This window comes from Rhagoletis zephyria, unplaced genomic scaffold (assembly GCF_001687245.7).
Source record: "Rhagoletis zephyria isolate East Lansing unplaced genomic scaffold, Rhagoletis_zephyria_1.1 Rzeph_scaffold_01521, whole genome shotgun sequence".
In the NCBI taxonomy this organism is placed as follows: Eukaryota; Metazoa; Arthropoda; class Insecta; order Diptera; family Tephritidae; genus Rhagoletis; species Rhagoletis zephyria.
This window is the reverse complement of record NW_016158605.1, coordinates 75,833-96,213: the sequence shown is the minus strand read 5'-3', so window position 1 is coordinate 96,213 and position 20,381 is coordinate 75,833. Positions and strand designations below refer to the sequence as shown.

Below are 20,381 nucleotides of genomic sequence, written 5' to 3'. Positions count from 1 at the left end.
AAAATATAGAAACTCGTTTCGCATACTTTTCAGGCAAGCTAGCTAGCCAACCAGTTGCCTACATACATACAAATCGTGTAGGAATTCCAGTTAAGAATTACGAATTAAAGATTTTTGCATTTGCTAAAAGCTTATTGAGTGCTATTAGATGCTTTTGACATTTAAAATGTGACACGTTTCTAGAGTTGCATGTCTTCGTATGTATGTGATTGTAGATACATATATGTATGTATGTATGTAGTGGCATTACATGACATGATTGTGGTTTTGTGTAGGCGCGAGTTCATCAGTCTGAGTAGCTAAACATATGTCCATCCTGTCCATTTGAAATGCTATTAGTTTGGAAAGTTAGTTTGTTTTGTCTTGTTTTGTTTTTAACGAAAAGCAAATAAGCAGTTAAAGACCCACAATCAGTTGGCCGACATGCTTGATATGTTATGCGAGTAGTTGGAAAGTTTCATTGTTTCCATGCGTTGGCTTTTGTTTTTTTCGTTGCTTTCCTTTTGGAGAGAAGCTTGCGCATATGTAGAATAAATGCTTTCTTTCATTGCCTTTGCCTTTAAAAACATAATCTACAACAATTGGAAGAGAGGCAAGCGGGTGTTACGCAAAAAAAAAAACGTAAAAACCTACGACTAAACGCACTCTTCTGTGACGCAGAGACGTGCGTGGGTAGTCAAGCCAGGCTGCGCTTCGGCTAATTATTTTCTGTTAGCTACATTTAAAATCCATTTATATCTGCTATTTGTAACGGTATCGCTTCCCGCATTATTAAAGTTCATTTTTTTTTTCTTACTACTCAAAATAGCATTTCATAAATGGTTCACTTCTTTTAAGCTTAGCTTAAATGAACTCATTTTTATAATTGACTTTTAGAGTGCTGATTTATTGTTGTGTGATCTTTATGAGCGCTGAAAGCTATTTCAGAATTTTATTGAAAAACACCCTATGTCAGAATTTGGTTGAAGAACGCCCTATCTCAGAATGCGGTTCAAAAATGCCCTATCTCACTTCAAAATGTATTGAAAATGTGCTGATATATGTAGGTCGTTTTTGAATCGGCAGCTAAGATAGGGCGTGTTTGAAACGAATTCTGAAATAAGGTGTTCTTCAACCAAAATCTTGAAAAGCTTTTTGAGATAAAGCGNAATGTGCTGATATATGTAGGTCGTTTTTGAATCGGCAGCTAAGATAGGGCCTTTTTGAAACGAATTCTGAAATAAGGTGTTCTTCAACCAAAATCTTGAAAAGTTTTTTGAGATAAAGCGTTTTCGAGCTGGCTGCCGAGATAGGTCCGATTTTCCACTCAGCAGTTATGTTAAATGCACATACTTTTAACGAAAATTTCACTAAAAATTATGGAGGCAAGTTTTATTTGTACATCTAAAAAGGCTTCGAAAAAAACTCAATAATTTAGACAGAGAGCACCTCCGAACGCACACTGGATGCCTGAGATATTTTCAAAAATCAACGGGACTTTGTAGCTCCTTCAAACTAGCACATTATTATACTAAAATTTAAAGAGCTAGAAACTGCATACCAAAAATTATTCTAGAAATTCTGAGTAAAAATTTTTAAAATTTGTTTGGGTTTATAAGATGCAATTTTTTTTACCAGCACTGTACATGGGTCCACGTGACTTTTCTATAGTTGCAAACGCGTACTTTCCGTATTTGTGTTAAAAATATAAATTAAAAAAACAGTGGTGTTGCGAAAATTCGAGAAACACGACGATTGTCTGCCTGATTTGCCAATTTAATACGCTCAACAACACGACAACAATACAAATACATATGAAATGTTTGCTCACTTTCGCCCTATGAAAACTTACAGTGTTTTGTACGTACGGCTAATTTGCACAAATAGATCATGGAATCTAATAAAATGTGCGAAAATCTAACAACTACAAAAAAGACAAAATTAACAACAAAAAGCGCAACGAATACGCATGTGAAAATTAAAAGTCAGCAACTTGCGGAATTGCATAAAACTTACGAAAAACTACGAACTGAAATCGAGCGATACTAGACATTAAATAAAAAGGACAAGAAAAGCAAAAGCAAAGTAAGAAATAAAGTCCAAAACAAAAATTAAAATCCAAAACCAAAGAATAACGAAGTGTATAAAGAAAAATTGCAAAGTCATAACTAAACGAACGAACTGTGTAAATACATAACTAAAAAAAAAACTTAAAACAAAGGCCGCCAAACAAATTATATCTAAATTAAACCAAATTGAATTAAAGAAAACAAGAACAACACACAAAAAGTAAAAAAAAACAGAACTCTCAAATCCAGCTGCTTTGTTGACTATGTCCGAAACTGAGCTGTATGACAGCAAAGGCAATTCCGAATCCTTCCTGCAATATGGCAACGAGAAACCACCACCGATCGTTGTTGTTGTCGGCGATGGTCGCAGTCGGGTGCGACGTGTGGTGCGCACAGCAACACGTCACGTGACTGTTGTCAGTTACTCGACACGACACAAGGAAACGCGCACCCATACATCGCATCATGTGACGACTGTGAGGTAAGAAAGCCAAAGCGAAAATAAAACTAAAAAAAAACGAGGTGTAAACATGTAGATTTTTAGTACGTCTGCTAGCTAGATATTATAAAAAGTATATTTAAAAAAACGCCTTGCAACGTGTCTCGCACTCGCCAGTAGCGTTGAAGGTTCGCTGCCTTTTTAAGGGCGTCCGCTCCAAAATGGGCGCGTACACATTTGAAGGCTCTTTACTCATTTGGTTTGCTAGCTGGCGGATATGAAATAGTAATGTTGTAATGCTTTTTTTGAAGCGTTTTTTTCATCACAGCGTCAACTACTTAGGGCGTTGTCCTTGTTTCGTAAATATATGTATATGTACATAGCAGCAGTTTTGGTGGAGAATGTTGAGTGTTATAATGCACATTTACTTTCTTATTTGTTAGTAATAGCATACATATGTACTTTTCATTAGCGATTTTATGTTTGGAGTGTTGACTAATGTATGTACATATATATGCAATTTGTACTCCTATACATATTTGACAACGCTGCCTGCTATAGTGTTTGTGCATCCTTTGACCTTTTTACTAGCGCTTGTCTTATTTGTTTGCCTACTTTTAGGCTTGAGTGTAGACTGCTGGCCTGTTTACATCTTTAGATGATAGTGATATATTTTTGAGGAGCCAGAAGGCGGCGCTAGTCAACGTTTAGAAAAAATAAGCTTTTCATAAAAAAAGCAATGCAAGAGAAAATATACTTCTTTGTTATGGTTAAAAAAAATCTTAAAAAATTTAAATAACAATACTAAAAAACTTTAAAACTAAGAAAAAACCAGAGACCGTTTTCATTTTATAGCAAGAAGCAAAAGAATTTAGTTTAGTTTTAGTAATTCCGATGAACTCCAAAACTTTCTGAAAAATAAAACAGGAACAAATCTCGAAAGGTCTCCAAAAATTTTCGAAAGCCCCAAAACAATAAAAGTCTCGAAAAATTCCGATAAATCTCTTGAAAAGGCTAAGCAACAGAAAGTATGAAAAAAAAACATAAAGGCCCGAACAAATCCAAAACTTTCCTAAAAATTTTATAGAACGATCTCGGATAAACCCAAAAAATCACGAAGAATTTCATTTCATTACCAATGCTGAAAAACTAAATGCAGGGACCGAAAATAGCCGTTAAGCATCAATAATTTTGTTTCTAAATCATTGCCAAATTGTCATATTTTCATTTTTTCGACCGAAAAAATGGTAAAATTTAGATTTTTATTTTTTTCGATCAAAGATAACGGTGTTTTGGATTTTTTCCGACCCTTTTAACCGTTACAATGAAACTGCGGTTTTATGACCGATTTAAATTTATTATCATCTGAAAAAATAAGTCTGAAAATAATATGGTCGAAAAAATATAAATCAAAAAGTGATAAAAAATAAATAACAATCCAAAAATAACGATTGTTTTGACCGAAAAACTAAAAATATAACAAAACGGTTAAAAAATTGATCGGAAAAATATAAATCAAATTCTGACTGTTAAATTGTAGTTTTATTATACCAATCTTAACCGTTACGGTCTCTGAATAAAAGGCAAAAATATGTCGTTTTGTATCTGCCGAATCAAGCGGCAAGTCTCCATTTGAAGGCGTTTATATCTATGTAATTCAATTTTTTTTGCACCTTTTGAATTAAGGTACTGGAAATTAATTATGTAAAATGGAAAGAAAAAATTTTTATTGACAAATGCAAAAAAAAATAGTATCTACCAAATCAGAGATTCTTTTGGTGGCATTACAGACTCGCGGTTTTGGCCGGAAGTGGTTTAAACTGACCGGAAGTTCATTTTTTTTAATATTTTTACCACAGATACTGAGGATAAAAATACGTAACTTTTGTTTGAAACTTTTCTCGGAAGTGCATTTTTCAATCTCTAAATTACCTTCTAGCTGGCTATTTTAGTTCTTTGTTATAAAATATATGGGAAAAAACTTTAACATTTTTTTAAATTTGAAAATCTGAAAATACATTTAGGCCTTGAAAAAGTCTTAGATTTTTTCCCCATTTGTTTTTTTTTTTAATTAGGTTGAACACGCTTTTTAGTGCTTCACAAAAGTATTGTATTTATCTAATAATTTATTTTACTTCTGAAAAATTTAAAATTCGTTGTAGTTAACGACATAAATAGTTATTATTAATTTTTTTGGACAGTTTGTAAATATTTGAAAATGTGTTGAAAACCTTAAAAAAATATATTTGAATCTTTTTAATTTAAATGAAATTTAAAAATTAAAAAACATACGTCAATTTAAAAAAAAAAAAAAAACATTTTGAAATAATAAAACCAATAAAATTAGCAATTCTTTCAATGTATTTACATAATTTGTATTTTCATATTTATAGTGTTCAAAGTTGACGTTATAAGTACTATATCCACGTTGAGTCATTAACTCGAGTTTAACGTTTTGAGTTTATGAACAACTGTCAGGTGTTCTCATTGGGATGTTTAAGAAACTCAGTGTTTAATTTTACATTTGTTTGTTTACTTTTTCTTATTTACATTTAGCCTGTTCCCGTACACCAGACATAATGAGATAAACTTATGTATATAGTGTAAGCGCCGTATATAGTATAACCCTTTTTAAAACAAATTTTAAATAAACGCCATTTAACAAAAAAAAATATATATATATTGTTTTTTTTTTTTTTTTTTTTGTTTTTAATAATATTTTGGTTATTAGGTATTTCCGGCTTAAAAATGTAAAAAAGGAGAAAAATATGTACACCAAGGGAATCACCGAATTACCTTAAGTTTGACGTCATTCGTTTTTTAATTGTTTATGTTGTTCAAAAGATATTAATATTTAAAAAAATCAAAAAATTTAACTTTAACCATTGATATCTTCTTTATTTTTTACTTCCGCCAGATAGTTTTGCTTGGGTTCAAATCGGCACAAAAAGTTCTATTGAGCCAAATTTTTGGTTTTTATATAGGTAGATTGCTGATATTCTAGACTTATGTGCTCGGAACGACCTCGGACTATTTCTGATTAAATCCTGCAGTACGGGAACAAGTTGGTTACAGGTTTGGATTATCACAGACACAAACCAAATTCGGTCAAAAAGAGGGTTGCATTCCCATAAATTCGAAATAAAAGTGGTTTTTAAGGAGAGTTTAACGTAAATATTTTATATGGTAAACTCCGAGTTTATGAGCAGAGTTTAGCGTTAAACTCCAAACTGGCCCATAAACTCTAGTTAATGGCTCAGCGTGAACATAGTAGTATTAGAAATTGTCCCCAGGCTAACTAAAATTAGTATTAGTGCAATTAAATTTTGAATTTCAATTGAAATGTTAGTTAGTCATCCGCTTTTTGCGATTTTTTATGCATTCTTATTTCCGTAACGCATTATTTTTATTAACCGCAATTAATAAATTTATATTTATATGTAACGAATAAAAAAGTGAATGCGCAATAAAAACTAATTACAGCATGTAACATGTAATTTCAATAGTACACAGAGACCTGTTAATAAATATTCCTATTAATATTTACACTTTGTACGGATCTACAATGAGTTCAGCGTGTTATCCGTGGCAGTAATCAAAGTTAAAAGTTCAAAGCGAATTAGTTCCGACATGCATTGCTCACCTCATTCGCTGTTGCAATGTACACATATGTACGTATATGTGTGTACTAGTAACGTTAATCCCGGGATCCCGGGCTTTTTAAGGTCTCGAAAATCTCGGGATTCTTGGCAATTAATCACGGGATTTTCGGGATTTGTAGTTTGCACTGATGGCAATAATAGAAACTCCTTTTCTTGACCAGTAATGGCTATATTTCTTTTTTTTTATTTAATAATTTATATTTTTTTATAAATATGTAGCTCATTATACTTACAATAACACTCTGCGATAGTAAATTTTACACAACAAAAATTAGACGCCATGGGTCAAATAAAGTAAAATTGCGTTTTAGATTTTTTACTCTGACGTTAGTAATTCAAAAATGATTTAAAAAATTCTGTATAATGTATGTAGAAGTATGGGTATCGAATTAAAGAGGAAATTCTGCAGAACTTAATCAGATTAAATTGTTTGATGCATAAGGACTGGTAAGTATTAAATTGTCCTTTTCAAATTTTATCCTTGAAATTTCGCTATATTTGTTCTTGAAAAAGCTTCAGGCCTATCACAGATTCCGAGTGAACTTCCGTCGTGAAAAAAATCTCCCGTCACGAATTCGGGAGAAATGCTATAAGCGATTCCGAATCATTCATATTTAGTGCTGCCTTTGGTTTTTGTTTGTTTTTATGTTTTGGTTTAATAATTCTAAATCAAAATAAAATAAATCACAATAAAATAACTCGAAATCAGTGATACCATTCTCACGAATTTCGAATTTTCGGGAGAGTTTCGCGATCACGACGGAATTCATGATAGGCCTGCATATGTTAAGGACTTATATGAACTCGATAACATCCTCGAATTTCGTCCTTCTAACTTTATCAGCTTAAAAAATTACCTATTCGTTCTTGTGAATCCAAAAAATTAAAATGTTCTAAATTCTAAAGAAATTTCCTCTTTCATTTTGTACCCATATTTTCATTCTACATTGCATTGCATTTTTCAAATAATTGTTGGAATTAATCATGTCTTTGAAATAACAAAGTCCTTCAAAATAAATCCTGGCGTCAGAGAAAAAAATAAAAACCCCATTTTAAATAAAAAAGTAGGGGGCAAATCAATTTATTTATTATTTATTTTATGGTAGGAGAGATAGAAGCAATTTTTTTCAATTTAAGTTGTTGAAAAGTAATGAATATCTAAATCCTGGGACTAATCCCAGGATCCCGGGGTTGTGATAACCGACATCCCGAAAATCCCGGGATCGTAAAAAGCGAAAAAACTAACATCCCTAGTGTGTACGCATTAATTACTTTCCGATATCACTTTTAGATATTAAATACATATGTTTGTATGTAAATATACTTATAGTCTCACGCCAATCAAAACATACTTATGAACAGCATAGTACATATTTATACCTCCTTGCCTGTGTTTGTATTTAGGTATGTTCAAACTCTTTTTTTGTATGCATGCACAGTGGGTCAATTATATGTGGCATACGTATGGCGCGCGACTTTCGGCTTTCTTCAAAGTTCACCAACTGGTGGCCATAATACTCGTACAACTTGTTGCATATTAATAGGAGTACAGCGGACTGCGGCAATCATGTGTGTGTGTGTGTGTGTGTGTGGCAATAGAACTTTCCTTTCTCTAATTATACATATTTGTTTAACACTATGCGGATACTATTGGCATATCGACAAGCAAACATATGCTCGTACTACCAGTATGCTGCTTTCATATGCCTAGATTGTTGTCTGTTTGAATATTCTCGTATAAATATACGGCACACAGTCTCTGGTACATGTATTTTCTTTATAATTAGCAATAAGTACACGTTCACGTGTATATGGAAGCCACGTGATATGGCAGAGATCCTATACCATCTCATATAGATATACAAATATGTATATCAGGATGTTTGTAAATACATGTACATATGTGCATTGAAATGTAATCACATAGCAATTGAATGTACATACATACATATCTCCAGCTTGAAAGAGCCATATGTTGTTGCCTTCCTTTGAAGTGGCTGAAGTGCCTTTGATAAGGCTTGGGTATAGGCGTGTGTGTACTTATACTCTCAAATAGTGTATAAATACAGTATCTGTCCAACGTATTATGAGCTTGCAATTAAATAAAAACAAAGTGGAAAAGAAACTTAGAATACCTGCTTCCTGCACCCATCTATCGATCCAACGTCGAACAGTGGGTATCCGACATTCTGGGTTTTCCCTTCAGATGCATTTTGGAGCCATCAGTTTACATGGCTTCGGAATCAAAGTACGATATAAGGACTGAATGCTCTTCCCATTCCGAACCTTTATCACTCCACTTGATCAACGAGTTTAATGTAATAGCTTGCAGCTTGCCTGTAGTTTACCATATAGGAGCACAGGTAGCCACGCACTTAATAAAACTAAAATTCTTCTGAAAAATCTTCTGAAAATGCAGATTAAAAAATTAAAAAGTTCAAAGTTTTGATAAAAATTGGTTGAGCTTTTCTAAGTTTTGTATAAAGTTTGAAACTTTGATATGTATGTAGTTTTGTAGCCCATTAAATTTTAGTACAATAAAGTGGAAGTTTCGAGCCGCTAAAAATTACCGTTGATTTTTGAGAATCTTTTTCGCTAGAAGGTACTTTCATATAAAAAACGATTGTGTTGGTTGGCATCACCCTCGTCAAAAAAAAAAAAACATTATCAAAAATCAGCGGTAGTTTTTAACGACATGAAGCTTTGATCTTAGTGACCTAAAAATTGAATGGACTACAAAACTGTAGGCTCAAAATTTTCTAGGAAATCGAACTGAAAATATGTAAAATTCGGTAAAAATTCTTACATGAAATTAAAAATTTATTCCTATGGTTTTTGCTGTTAAATATTTTTATAAAACAGTAAGATAAATTTGGTATGGAAATAAATAAAATCGTCAAAACGTCAGAGTTAAAGCATATTTTTGAAGCTGTCTGTATATTTTTGGCTAGCCCTATTTTTTATATTTTGTATAAAAATTTACTAGAAACCCCAAAATTTTACAAATTTTGGCAGATTTCATAAAAAAAGAATCAAGGAATTAAACACAATCGAAATAACGTTCCGGTTTCGGTGCTTCGAAATTGGTTTCATGCTTAAACTTTTGTTACGGTTTCGGCTCGTTTCGGATTCGGTTTTTAAATAAGAATATATAAACAAGTTTGACAAAAAAGATTATTTATTAAAAAATATGTACCTTCCAAGGTTAGCTAAACATTTTTTGCGACATTAAACATTGTGATTAATTTTAATTCTGAATCACTCACACTCACATTTTGCAAATTCCCTTTCAGCTTGAAATCAGTTTCAAGACGATAGGCAATTTTTCGTCAAATTTCAACAACTGAGCGAGATTTTGTTGGCAAAAAATTTTACAACCTTCGCTAATATATGTAAGCAAATTGAAAGCAATTTTTTGAACGTGGAAACGCAAAGTATCGCTTGTTTTGTTTCATTTGGACGTTACACGATCAAGAACTTGCTTTCAAGTTGCAATGCACTCACACTTTTTTTTAATAGCACATTCACCCTTTTACAACTTGACCATCGAGTTGATGTCAAATTTTCCATTCAAGTGTGCGGTCTGTTCCAGTACTCCGGGATTTAGTCAGATTTTGTGTCAGGTAGATAAATGTGGGTACGAGAACGAGACGAGAATTTTAAGTTTCCTTGACAACGGCATCTTGAAATGAAAATTGACTATCAACTTGCGTGCAGCCTACGTCACAGCTGTCAATACAAATGAATTTTGACAAGCAGTATGTGTGATAAACTTGAAAGCAAATTTCGTGANAATAAAAAAAGGTACCGGTCCCCGACGTAATAGAAAAACTGCAGCCGGTCCGTCACACTCAAAAGTTTGACGAGCACTGGTCTAGGGCACAGTTGTGGTACTGAAAAAAAAAAAATTGTTTTTGGTTGCCAGATCCTGCAGCTGATTTTTTAGTTTTCTCGTAACCGATTATAACCGTTTCCTGTGCTTGAAACGGTTTAGGTTTCATTCCTTTTCAAGTCAGAATAGCGGTTTCGGCTTTGAAAAACGAAACGGCTTTAAACGGTTTCGGCTTTGGTTTCACTCCTTGAAAAAAAAAACTCTTACCGTGCATGGTTCGGTGGATAGACACTGTATGTACATTTGTACATGTATACATATGTACATACAAATCTAGATACGCAAAGTCATACATTTATTAGTCTCTTCTGTGAATGCCCTTTTTTACTCTGCCTGGCCATACGCTCACTTATTTCAACTGCGAGTCTGTCGTATAAATACATATGTATGTATGTATGTACATACAAATGTATTCATACAGATATTTATATAATTGTAGGTGCAGCAGCAGATGTTTTGCTTTCATCTGATACCTTTCACAAAAAAAGTAGAAAAAATCGCTCCACACACCAGCTACAACAACAACACAAACGCAAAATATCCTTTTCTCGCTATGCTGGCACGTTGATTTGTGAAAACAAAACAAAAAAAATCTGTATGTGTGCGTGCAGTGTCCTCCTTGTTATGTTGTGTAAGCATTTGTGCCGCAGGATCAGCTTGTAGTTTTTGCAATTGGTTTCTTGCTTTGTTTTTTTTTCTTATTGTTTTTTCTGGGACCTGCTATCTGTGTGCTTTGCCTTTCTGCATACATGTGTGCATATGTACAATCTAGTGATGTTTCGAATGTCATATTTTTCACATTCGCGAATGCGAATGCGAGTGCGAATTTTCGGAATGCGAATGCAAATGTTAGGAATAACAATAAAAAAGCTATAATCAACTTAAGTCATCGTTTTATAAATTATAAAAATATTGAACCAGTGCTTAACCTATACAGTATTTTCATCTAGTAGTCAATGTTCGGGCAGGGAAATTTCAGGAAAAGTAATTTTGCTGCCTTTTCTCACTTTCGACGAATAGCGTACACAAATTGACTGAAATGTGTAACTATTAACACAACTACGTGAGATATGAATTTCACAAAAAGGGGATAAAGTGCAAACGTTAATAAAAAATGCGAACACATTCGAGACCGCCTAATTAGATCGACATATTTCTATTTTCTACGACATGCAGCAGCATACAAGGGTTCTTTTGCATGAAAAATACTAAACGTTAAATTGAATATTTCGAGTATTCAGTTTTGAAGACCATTCCATTTTAGTTTAATAAATTGCAAGTTTTAAGTCAGTAAAAATTACCGTAAATTTTTTAGAATTATTTTATCGAGGGTGTTGCACATTTTCTTCCATATAAAAATATATTTTGTTTATACGTTACATGGAAGAAAATGCTGAGCACCCTCGATAAAAAAAAAATCTAGAAAATCACCGGCACTTTTAGTGACTTAAAGCTTGCACTTTGTTGTACTTAATTGAATGGGCTACGAAAAATTTCCAAAGATTGTAAATAAAAAGTTTGATATTAACGTGCTTTTTTTGCGACTATTGTTTTTTTCACTCCTACCTCGAAATTTTGTGGAATACACCTAAAAAAAACTCTCTGAAAATTTGAACCCTCAATATTAACATTAAGTACTCGCCTAAGGCGTGCAAAGATTTCCCATATAAAATACGCGTAAACTTTGAGTTTTTTCTTCAAAAGTCTACATCTCATGAGGCATTTTATGGTATACATAATCTTGGTCAATGATGGGTTTTCTTCAGAATTGAATGCTCTACAAATCCTACATTACAAATCTACACATCCTTGCGGTGTAATCTTAACTCCCACCAGCGAGGTAGTACGGGTCACTAAAACCAATTTTTTTCATGAAATTCTCTTTGTTTGCCCCTATCTCGAAAATAACAAGAGATACGGGAAAAATTAAATAGACAAATTTGTAGATAATTCAATTTCCTACAAAAGAGTTGCATAACACCAAATCGCTAACATCGATATTTCTTAAGATATTGGGTTTTGAGGTTGAGGTAGTGTGGAATTTTCATGGGCTATTAAGCTAAATTGTAAAAATTGTTGATCAACTTCAAAGTCCAATATCTCATGTAATATGGATATTAGCAATTTGGTGTTGTAGACCTTTTTTTAAGGAAATTGAATGTCCTACAAGTTTGTAATTTTTCTGTAGCTCTTGTTATTTTCGAGAGGGGGGCAAAAAAAAACGAGAATTTCATGAAAAAACTGGGTTCAGTGACCCGTACTACCTCGCTGGAGGGAGTTAGGATTACACCGCAATGAGCACTTTTTAGAGCATTCAATTATACCTTAAAATGCCTCTGAGCTGTAGACTTTTGAAGAAAAGAAACTCAAAGTTTACACGTATTTTATATGGGAAATCTTTGCACGCCTTGGACGAGTACTTAATGTTAATATTAAGGGTTCTAATTTTCAGTGAGTTTTTTTAGGTGTTTTTCACAAAATTTCGAGTCAGGAGTGAAAAAGTATAGTCGCAAAAAAAATCACCGTAAGGTACATACATATTTGCGTTACGCTGCGATTGCATGTCTGCTTAGTGGCCGTTAACTGTGCGCTCTGCCCATGTACGCATTCGCATTCGCAAAATATTCGTATCATTTGATGCGAATGCGAATATTCGCGACATCCCTGGTACAAACAGACAGACGAACCTAGATATAAATGTGTGCGTTCAACGCCAGGTGCAGTTTGCTTTTAGTTTTGTATGGCTTGCTTTAACCGAAACTGATGCACCTTTTGCTACATTTTTTTTCTCCGTACTTATTTTCTTGTTCTTGCTTAAATTTTTGGTATTATTGTTGCTGCTGGTTTTGATGTCGTACTGTTACTGCTGCTGTTGTTGCTGTACGAGCCTAATTCCTTTTATTGCCTGCAATGTGCATATTTTTATTATTGTAATTATTTATAAATGTATAAATGTAAGTAGGTATGCACGTGTGTATTCCTGTATGGATGGTGAATCTTAACTAAATGAAGGCAGATTTACTTTGAAGGAGTGGGCTAACCGCAGGTGTCCTTAATATATATTGAAAACCTACTTCGGTTATGGTTGACTATTATTTTGACTCATATTATTTTGACTAATAAAAATCTAATACTTATTACCACTTTTCACCATCTTTCTCATGTAAAATTTACAATTATTTTAATGAAAAATTGTTTGCATTAATTATTTATGAACGTATAGTTCATTCTATAATTAAACCATATACATCAGAGTTTCACAATTGATATAAAGTTCACCAAAATTTCATCAAAAATTTCAACTTTTTATTGAGAATTTCTTTAAAATTTCCGAGTATGCAGTTTTTAGTTTTGTAGCCCCTTCAAATTTAGTCTAATGAAGTGCAAGTTTCAACTGGCTAAAAAATTGCATTGCTTTTTGAGACTTCTTTTGCGCCTAGTGTTTAAGTAAATTTCGTGCATTCTGGACAAAACCAGAATACATGTAATATACGTGCAAATGCCTCATCAGCTCCACCAGCCGTCTTCGCAGGCACGGAACCACTCTTATGCTTACTGAGCTGGTGAGTTCAGAACGCTGTAAGTACTGGAGAGCGGAAACATAGCTTAGACTGGCCGGCCGGACTCTTTCTTTATCCATAAATAGAGTGGGCATAAGCTTACTCACGGTCATAATTGGCTGCGTTCGGATATGGTAGGTCCACAGGGCTTGCTATGTCCTTGGCCAGGCAACAACTTATTCTTCCTGTTTGGCTATTTAAGCGCCTAAGCGATTTTGACCGTTCAAAAGAAATTCGTTTAATCTAAAAACTGAATTTAACCTTTTCTTAGAATTCGTTTTCACATGACGGGTCGCAAACCAGATCCTGACAAAAGTCGGTGGAGTGCAATAACGCCCATGGGCTTTATTTCCTAAAAAACAAAAAAAAACAAATCCCGCGGGCGCTCAACAGCGGCACCACTGAAAAAAACTTAGAAGCTGAGAACAAATATGCGCATCGCATGTAAGGCTAAAAAAACAATAACAATTTACCTTTAATTTCCAATAATTCGCTTATCAGTTATTGACCAATATACCGTTCGATTTAATGCGTATACTGCAGAAGGGAATTCAACGCAGAACTGCACTGCATCCAAAAATAGATCCCATTTTAAGCAAATGTATGCCTGAATACATATTTGGATTGTTTCAGTGAAATAAAGCCAGAGAAAATACTACTCACTGGCCTTATTTCCGCGGTTATTATTGCTCTTTCGCATATTCCCCTTCGAAATGGTAATAACGCCCGTGGGCTTTATTTCTTTTTTTTTTAGGAAATAAAGCCCATGGGCGTTACTCGAATACATTTCAGTTCACCCACAAATGAATTTCTTAAAATTAGGAATTCATCTACCAATCTTCTTCTTTCTTTTTATTGGGGATGCTGAAAGTTTCCTGGAACATCAAGGTTTGAGATAGGTCGTAGGTATATCAAAGATCTTATAGGTCGCAGTGTTCCTATTGGTGAAATGAATAACTACTTCACAGTGAGTTGAATCCCCTCAAAACTCTCGAAGCTCATCGGCTATCTCACTTACTTCGATTCCAAAACGCGTAATAGACATATTGTTTTAAAAGTCTTCAGATGGTGGTCTTGAGACTTGAGACGCGTCTGAGGTCTGTACCTAGTAGTTATTTTTTCCTTGAATTTTTCGTCCGAAAGCCTCAGATGCAATGGCCCAACATTAAATATTAATTGGTTTGAACATTTTTTAAATCAGATACTCTTAAGAGGCGTTGGTTTGCTGAACAGAATATTTTATAAGTTTGTATTCTACACTCTAAAAACGGCATGTAAAAATTCTGTCTTAATTCTCGCATTTGCAAACAAGTAAATTAGAAGAATTTCAAATATTTCCTTTGAGGTATTTTTCATAACTTAACACATATGTATTTATTTACTCGCATAGATACCATAGGCGTAATTATTTATTTCCTGTTGCATTGAAATATTTCATAACTCATTATTTATTCGGAATCTATAATAAGAAAAAAACTCGTATTTTACAGCGCGCTCTTGGCGTACTAACTCCAATCTTGCGCTGCTTTTCCGCACTGTGCTGTATAGCTCTACATATAAAAAATATGTAGTACAAAATTTTCATTTTCCTTTTTCCAATCGCTGTAGTTTTCCTCTACAGTCTGTTTGTCAGTACTTCAGCTCATAAGGATGCCCATTTCTAGCCTTAATGGCTGTTCATAATTATATATCGGCTGTGAAGATCTTTGCTTTTATTTTTTTTTTTGGTGAAAAATCAGAAACGGATGCGCACTAGCACATTATAACTACACACAGAGGGTGGTTTAAGGTGACCATATTAGTGAAAAAAATTCAGAACCTTATAAAAGGCAGTGACATGGCATGCAGAAATTACATAGCTTTTATGTAAAGGAAATCAGTACTAAATTGTATTTACAAAACTATGTACAGTTAATCCTTTTTTTTTAATTCTAACTCTATTTTTTATTTACAATGTGAAATACTTCAAGTACTAACTCTCGTTTATATTAATTTCTCGCGCTTCCTTTTTCTGGTCACCTTCCGCTTAAGTCAGCCAGCGCTACATGAATACATACTAACAAAATTATGCCGTGCATGATCGCCTTCAACACCACATTACTGCGCATGCGCAGCAGCAACAACAGCAGGAAAAGGCACCAACACCGCCGCCACTTTTAGTTTATTCGTATCCTTGAACGCGTGCGCACCTGGAAGCTCGGAAACTGAAATGTTGGCTTGCACTTGAAATACATATGGAATTTTGAAAGAAAATAAATTAAATAATACGCAGAAAATTCTATTTGCACTTTGTGATTCATATGATGTACTTTATTTAAACCAGTGATTTTTTATACCTACAAATACTAAAACAAAATGATCATTTGCATTTCGGGTTTTATAATTGGTGAAAGGTACGACAAAAAAATATTTTCTGAAAAAGATTTTGTTTTAAATTTCAAAGTTCGCATTAATATTGCACTTTGTTGTGTACTAAATATTTCACATTTGGCAAGTGTTTTGCAATACAGGCGTATATATGTACATTTTTTATTGATAAAAATAAGAATAAAAAATGTTGAACAAAAAAATCAATTGCAATTGACAGCAGCTGGTGTGTTGCCAATTCGAACAACAAGCCTTAACAGTGAAAATAAATGAACAAAGGATGGCCTGTATTTTTGGACAATAAAATAAATGTAAAGCTGTGTCTGAAAATCAAAATAAAATAAAATAATTAAAATGAGCATTAATTTTGCAATAATTGCTAGTGCATTTTGAAAATAAAATAATAACAAAAAAAGTTGTCATAATCCTCCAGGGAAAAAATAGGTTATTGAAATTTGAAAAAAGATACACCAGACGTCGTTAAATTTCTTGTGAAAGCTTCAAATTCGGCTTTGTTCTCCTCATGAATAATACTATGTTTGCACTAATTTATGTATAATTGATTTTGATTTATGCTCATGTGATGTTTTCAGAGTTAAGATCGCATTCACTATTCGAATTTTTAAAGGCCAAAGCTACGCAGTAAATCGAGTTGGACCTTATCTGGTTGTTGGGTTTAAGCATTTTTTGTTCGTTTCTCTGATTTTGAATTGAGAAATATGTATGTGGTTTGAGAACAAGTTTTTGAAAATTTACACCAATGATAAATAAATATTTGTTGATTGTTGACAAGGGACGGCGGAGGTTCGTTCCAAAATAAATCAACTTACATAATTTCTTGGTCTGTGTGAACGTGGTATAAGAGTTAATATGCTTATTAATGTTAATGAGTGTGAAGGTGAATAGTTTAATAAATAAACAAAGTAGGCTTGTATGTAAATGTAAAAAAACGTAAACTATTAATACTTTCAGAACCAAGGGAGACAAAGAATTCATGCAAAAAACTTTGTTAAATTTAGGGAATTTTGTTTTATTTTGTTATATTTCCATGATTTTTCCAATATAAAAACCTCATATAAATAAAATAAAAAAACTCAAGAACAAAAATTTAATTAAACAATTAAAAAATAATAGTGTTACATCAAAATATATGACATGTATATATCCTACTAAAATATTCGAAATGTTGCATAAAAGTGATAATAAATAATTTAATTATTTCTGTTTTTTTTAAACTACATACATATCTCTTAAAAAATTTGCAGCAATTTAAAAAATAATATAAATCAAAATTCATATGAATTTATGTAAATTTTTTCACATTTGGTCTTATAAGGGATACATGAAAAATTATTCCACTAAAATTCTCTCAGTGTTGCCTAAAATTTAAAGGACAAATATTAATTATTGTTTTCGTTTTAAATTTTTCTGTAAGGAAATTGTAAGCCTAATTTAAAAAAAAAAATAAATAAAAATTAAAAAACAAAAATGTAAATCTAAACATATGTGTATGTGTGCATGTTTATTCAGCCCTTAATAAACCACAATCTACAATTATAACGTAACTTGTTATGTACACATACTTACATACATTAGTTGGCCAATGATCGTGTAAAGGTTAAACGAAACTAACTCCTCTAAAATTATTTTTCTATGTCTCTCACATCAAAAAGACGACATCATTTTTTTAACACATTTCTTAATAAAAGTTTCGTTGTATAATGTTTAGCAAACATTTTTTATTTTTAATAAATTTCAATTCAATTATCTTTGTTTTTACAGTTTCCCACAAAAATCCATCGAGCGTAGCGGTTCGACCCAATATGATATTGCTGCACCGCCTGGCTCCACAACATCCGGTTCCACAATGTCAACGGATTGTGGTGGCTACGTTTACCTGCAGCAACACTATATACCCTCGAGCTCTTCCAGTGCTGCTATAAATTATCCCGTCATGCCACAATCTCACATGATTTACCAGCAACATCATCCACAACAGTATGCTGCAACCTCGTGCCATCAACAACAAATCGCACATCAACCAGCAACAGCGGGAACCACTGGTGAGTTGGACGAAAATAGTGTAATAATGACATACATACATACATACATACATAAGCGATGAAAATGGCAAAAAAAAGCCATAATAAAACAAATTTTTATCAGCTATTGTATGAATTTAATATACGATCTCCTCTATGTCTAACTAGTATCTGTCTCTCTGGCTTGGCTTACCAAGCACACGTAAAATGGCTTCAATAGTAACATTTGCATACAACACACAGCTACTCGAACATACCTACATACATACTTACATTTGCAAGGCTATTCATTCATTTACTCTTTCATACGACTACTGATTGTCCTAACTTAATTATCTTTTAATTTTCCTTTATATAATTGCCTTGTGTTTTTTTTTTGTTTATGTTATTTTTTCGTTTATATTTTCCCACAGGTGGTATACATCATGGCCAACATGTGAGTTTACATCATCAGCATCACCATCATCATCTACTGCATGGCCATCATCATCATCATGGTGGTGCCGTTGTGATTGCAGGCAGTGGTGTTGGCACTGGCATGGGCGGCAGCGGCATCGCTGGCGGCGGTCCAGGTAGCACTTCACCATCGGCAATGCAGCAAAATATGCACAAGAAGAACTCTATACGAAATGGCAGCGATGTGATGAAGCGCGCACGTGCACAGACAGCGTAAGTTCTGTTTTGCTTATTTTTCGAAAAGAAATCGATAAATAATTTCTAAGATAATGGAAAATTTGCTTATAGGAATTTTGATTAACACTTGTGAGCATTTGTCAGCAATCAAAGTCCACAAAAAGAACTGATAAGAAGTAGTTATGTTTTGCTAAGGGGAAAAATAATAATTTATTTTAATTGTCCGGGACTGATGGAAAGAGTCACATGATATTAATTAAAAAACGTTACAATGAGCTGCAAATATGTAAACACATATCAACAGCAACGGAAAATGAAATAAATATTCTATCGCTGCTAACCATCTATTTGTTGATTGTCCTCAGCAAAATAGTAGCTTGACCGTATCCATATTTTTTGTGTTTACATACATTATTTCTTATTGTTTTACGAATTTTTATTTCTTTATTTTATCCCGAAATATATTGAAAAGTCGGAATAATTTCATAATAAATTCATAACTCATAGAAATTCCGAAAAATACACGACAGGTTCGATTAAAAATCGAATCCCTAAAAGTTTTATTATATTTTGGAAATCTTAAAAAAATACTGAAAAGATTCAATGCATGCAAAAATATCGAAAAATTCCAAAATACTCCTAAAAAGTAGAAACAAAAATTCCGAAAAATTACGAAAAATTCCTATAGAATTCTGAAAACTCCTAACGAATCCTAGAAAATTCCCGAAATATACTGAAAAGTTCCACGATAGGTCCGACAGATTTTTGGAAACATGACTTCTTAGGTTTGAATAAACGCCTTAAAATCCTGAAAAAGGTACCGAAAAAAAAAATAAAAATATGTTAAAAACTTTAAAAATAACTTGGTTACAGCCACGAGAAAATCTCTTATGGTCCTCAAAAATTCCGAATGTCTTAAGTTTTCAAAATTAATGCAAAGCTCCTGAAACATTCTGAAAAGTTTCAAAAGAATCTTATATTTTTCTTAAAATTACTAAAACGATAGTGAAAGCCCTCCGAAAAAAGATCGGCATAGCCTGAAAAAGTATAAAGTTTTAATAAATGTCAAAAAATTATGAAAAGGCTCAACAGATGCCGTAAAAGTACCAAAAAAAAAATATATATATAAAAATTTCGAATAATCCTGAAGTAATCTTTAAAAGTCATTAAATATACCGAAAAGTTTGGTAAAATCCCAAAAACACTTCTTACAGATCTCGAAAAAGTCACGCAAATCTTCTGAATAGACTCAACATAACCCGATAGGCTCATTAGATCTCGAAAACATCTTAAAGAAAATCTAAAATTTCTCAAAATAATCCCACGAAAAGTATAAAGTCAAATGTACAAAAAATATACATTACACTGTTCCAAAAAAACAAAGTTGTTATTTTTTAATTTAATGCATACTACCGCATTTTATTGATTTTGTCTTAAAAACTATCCGAATCAAATTTTATGCAATTCGGACCACGGCAACCCGTGCCGACTTGCAGTCAAAGTAATCAGAATAGACTTAGTGCAGTTCGCGGGTTTTGTTAATTTACTCATGTTTCTTCTTTATAAGACGGTATTACTATACTTCCTACAGTAACAGGACATAATATTGAGTAAATCTGCGTTTTTAGTTTTTTAACCGGTAATCAGGATATTTTCCAAAGGACTATAAATATGAAAGGAGAATTGAAAACAAGATTAATTATAAATTTTGTTTTCAATTATCCTTTTGGAACATGTC

General features: G+C 32.9%; 1 protein-coding gene across 3 annotated transcripts in view; it reads left to right on the top strand.

Annotated features, from left to right (window-relative positions):
- The first annotated feature begins 1,815 nt into the window (after window positions 1-1,815).
- siz (Brefeldin-resistant Arf-GEF family protein schizo) overlaps window positions 1,816-20,381 on the top strand; it is a 26,807-nt gene continuing 8,241 nt past the window's right edge. Inside the window, exons 1-3 of one of the 3 annotated variants that reach the window (XM_017617926.1) lie at window positions 1,816-2,529; window positions 17,751-18,031; window positions 18,424-18,679. In XM_017617926.1, coding sequence (XP_017473415.1) covers window positions 2,312-2,529; window positions 17,751-18,031; window positions 18,424-18,679 — 755 coding nt within the window. In that variant the 5' untranslated portion in view covers window positions 1,816-2,311. Of the gene's footprint in view, window positions 2,530-15,754; window positions 15,995-17,750; window positions 18,032-18,423; window positions 18,680-20,381 lie in introns of those variants that run through there. The other 2 variants (XR_001847742.1, XR_001847743.1) reach the window with 2 other exon arrangements.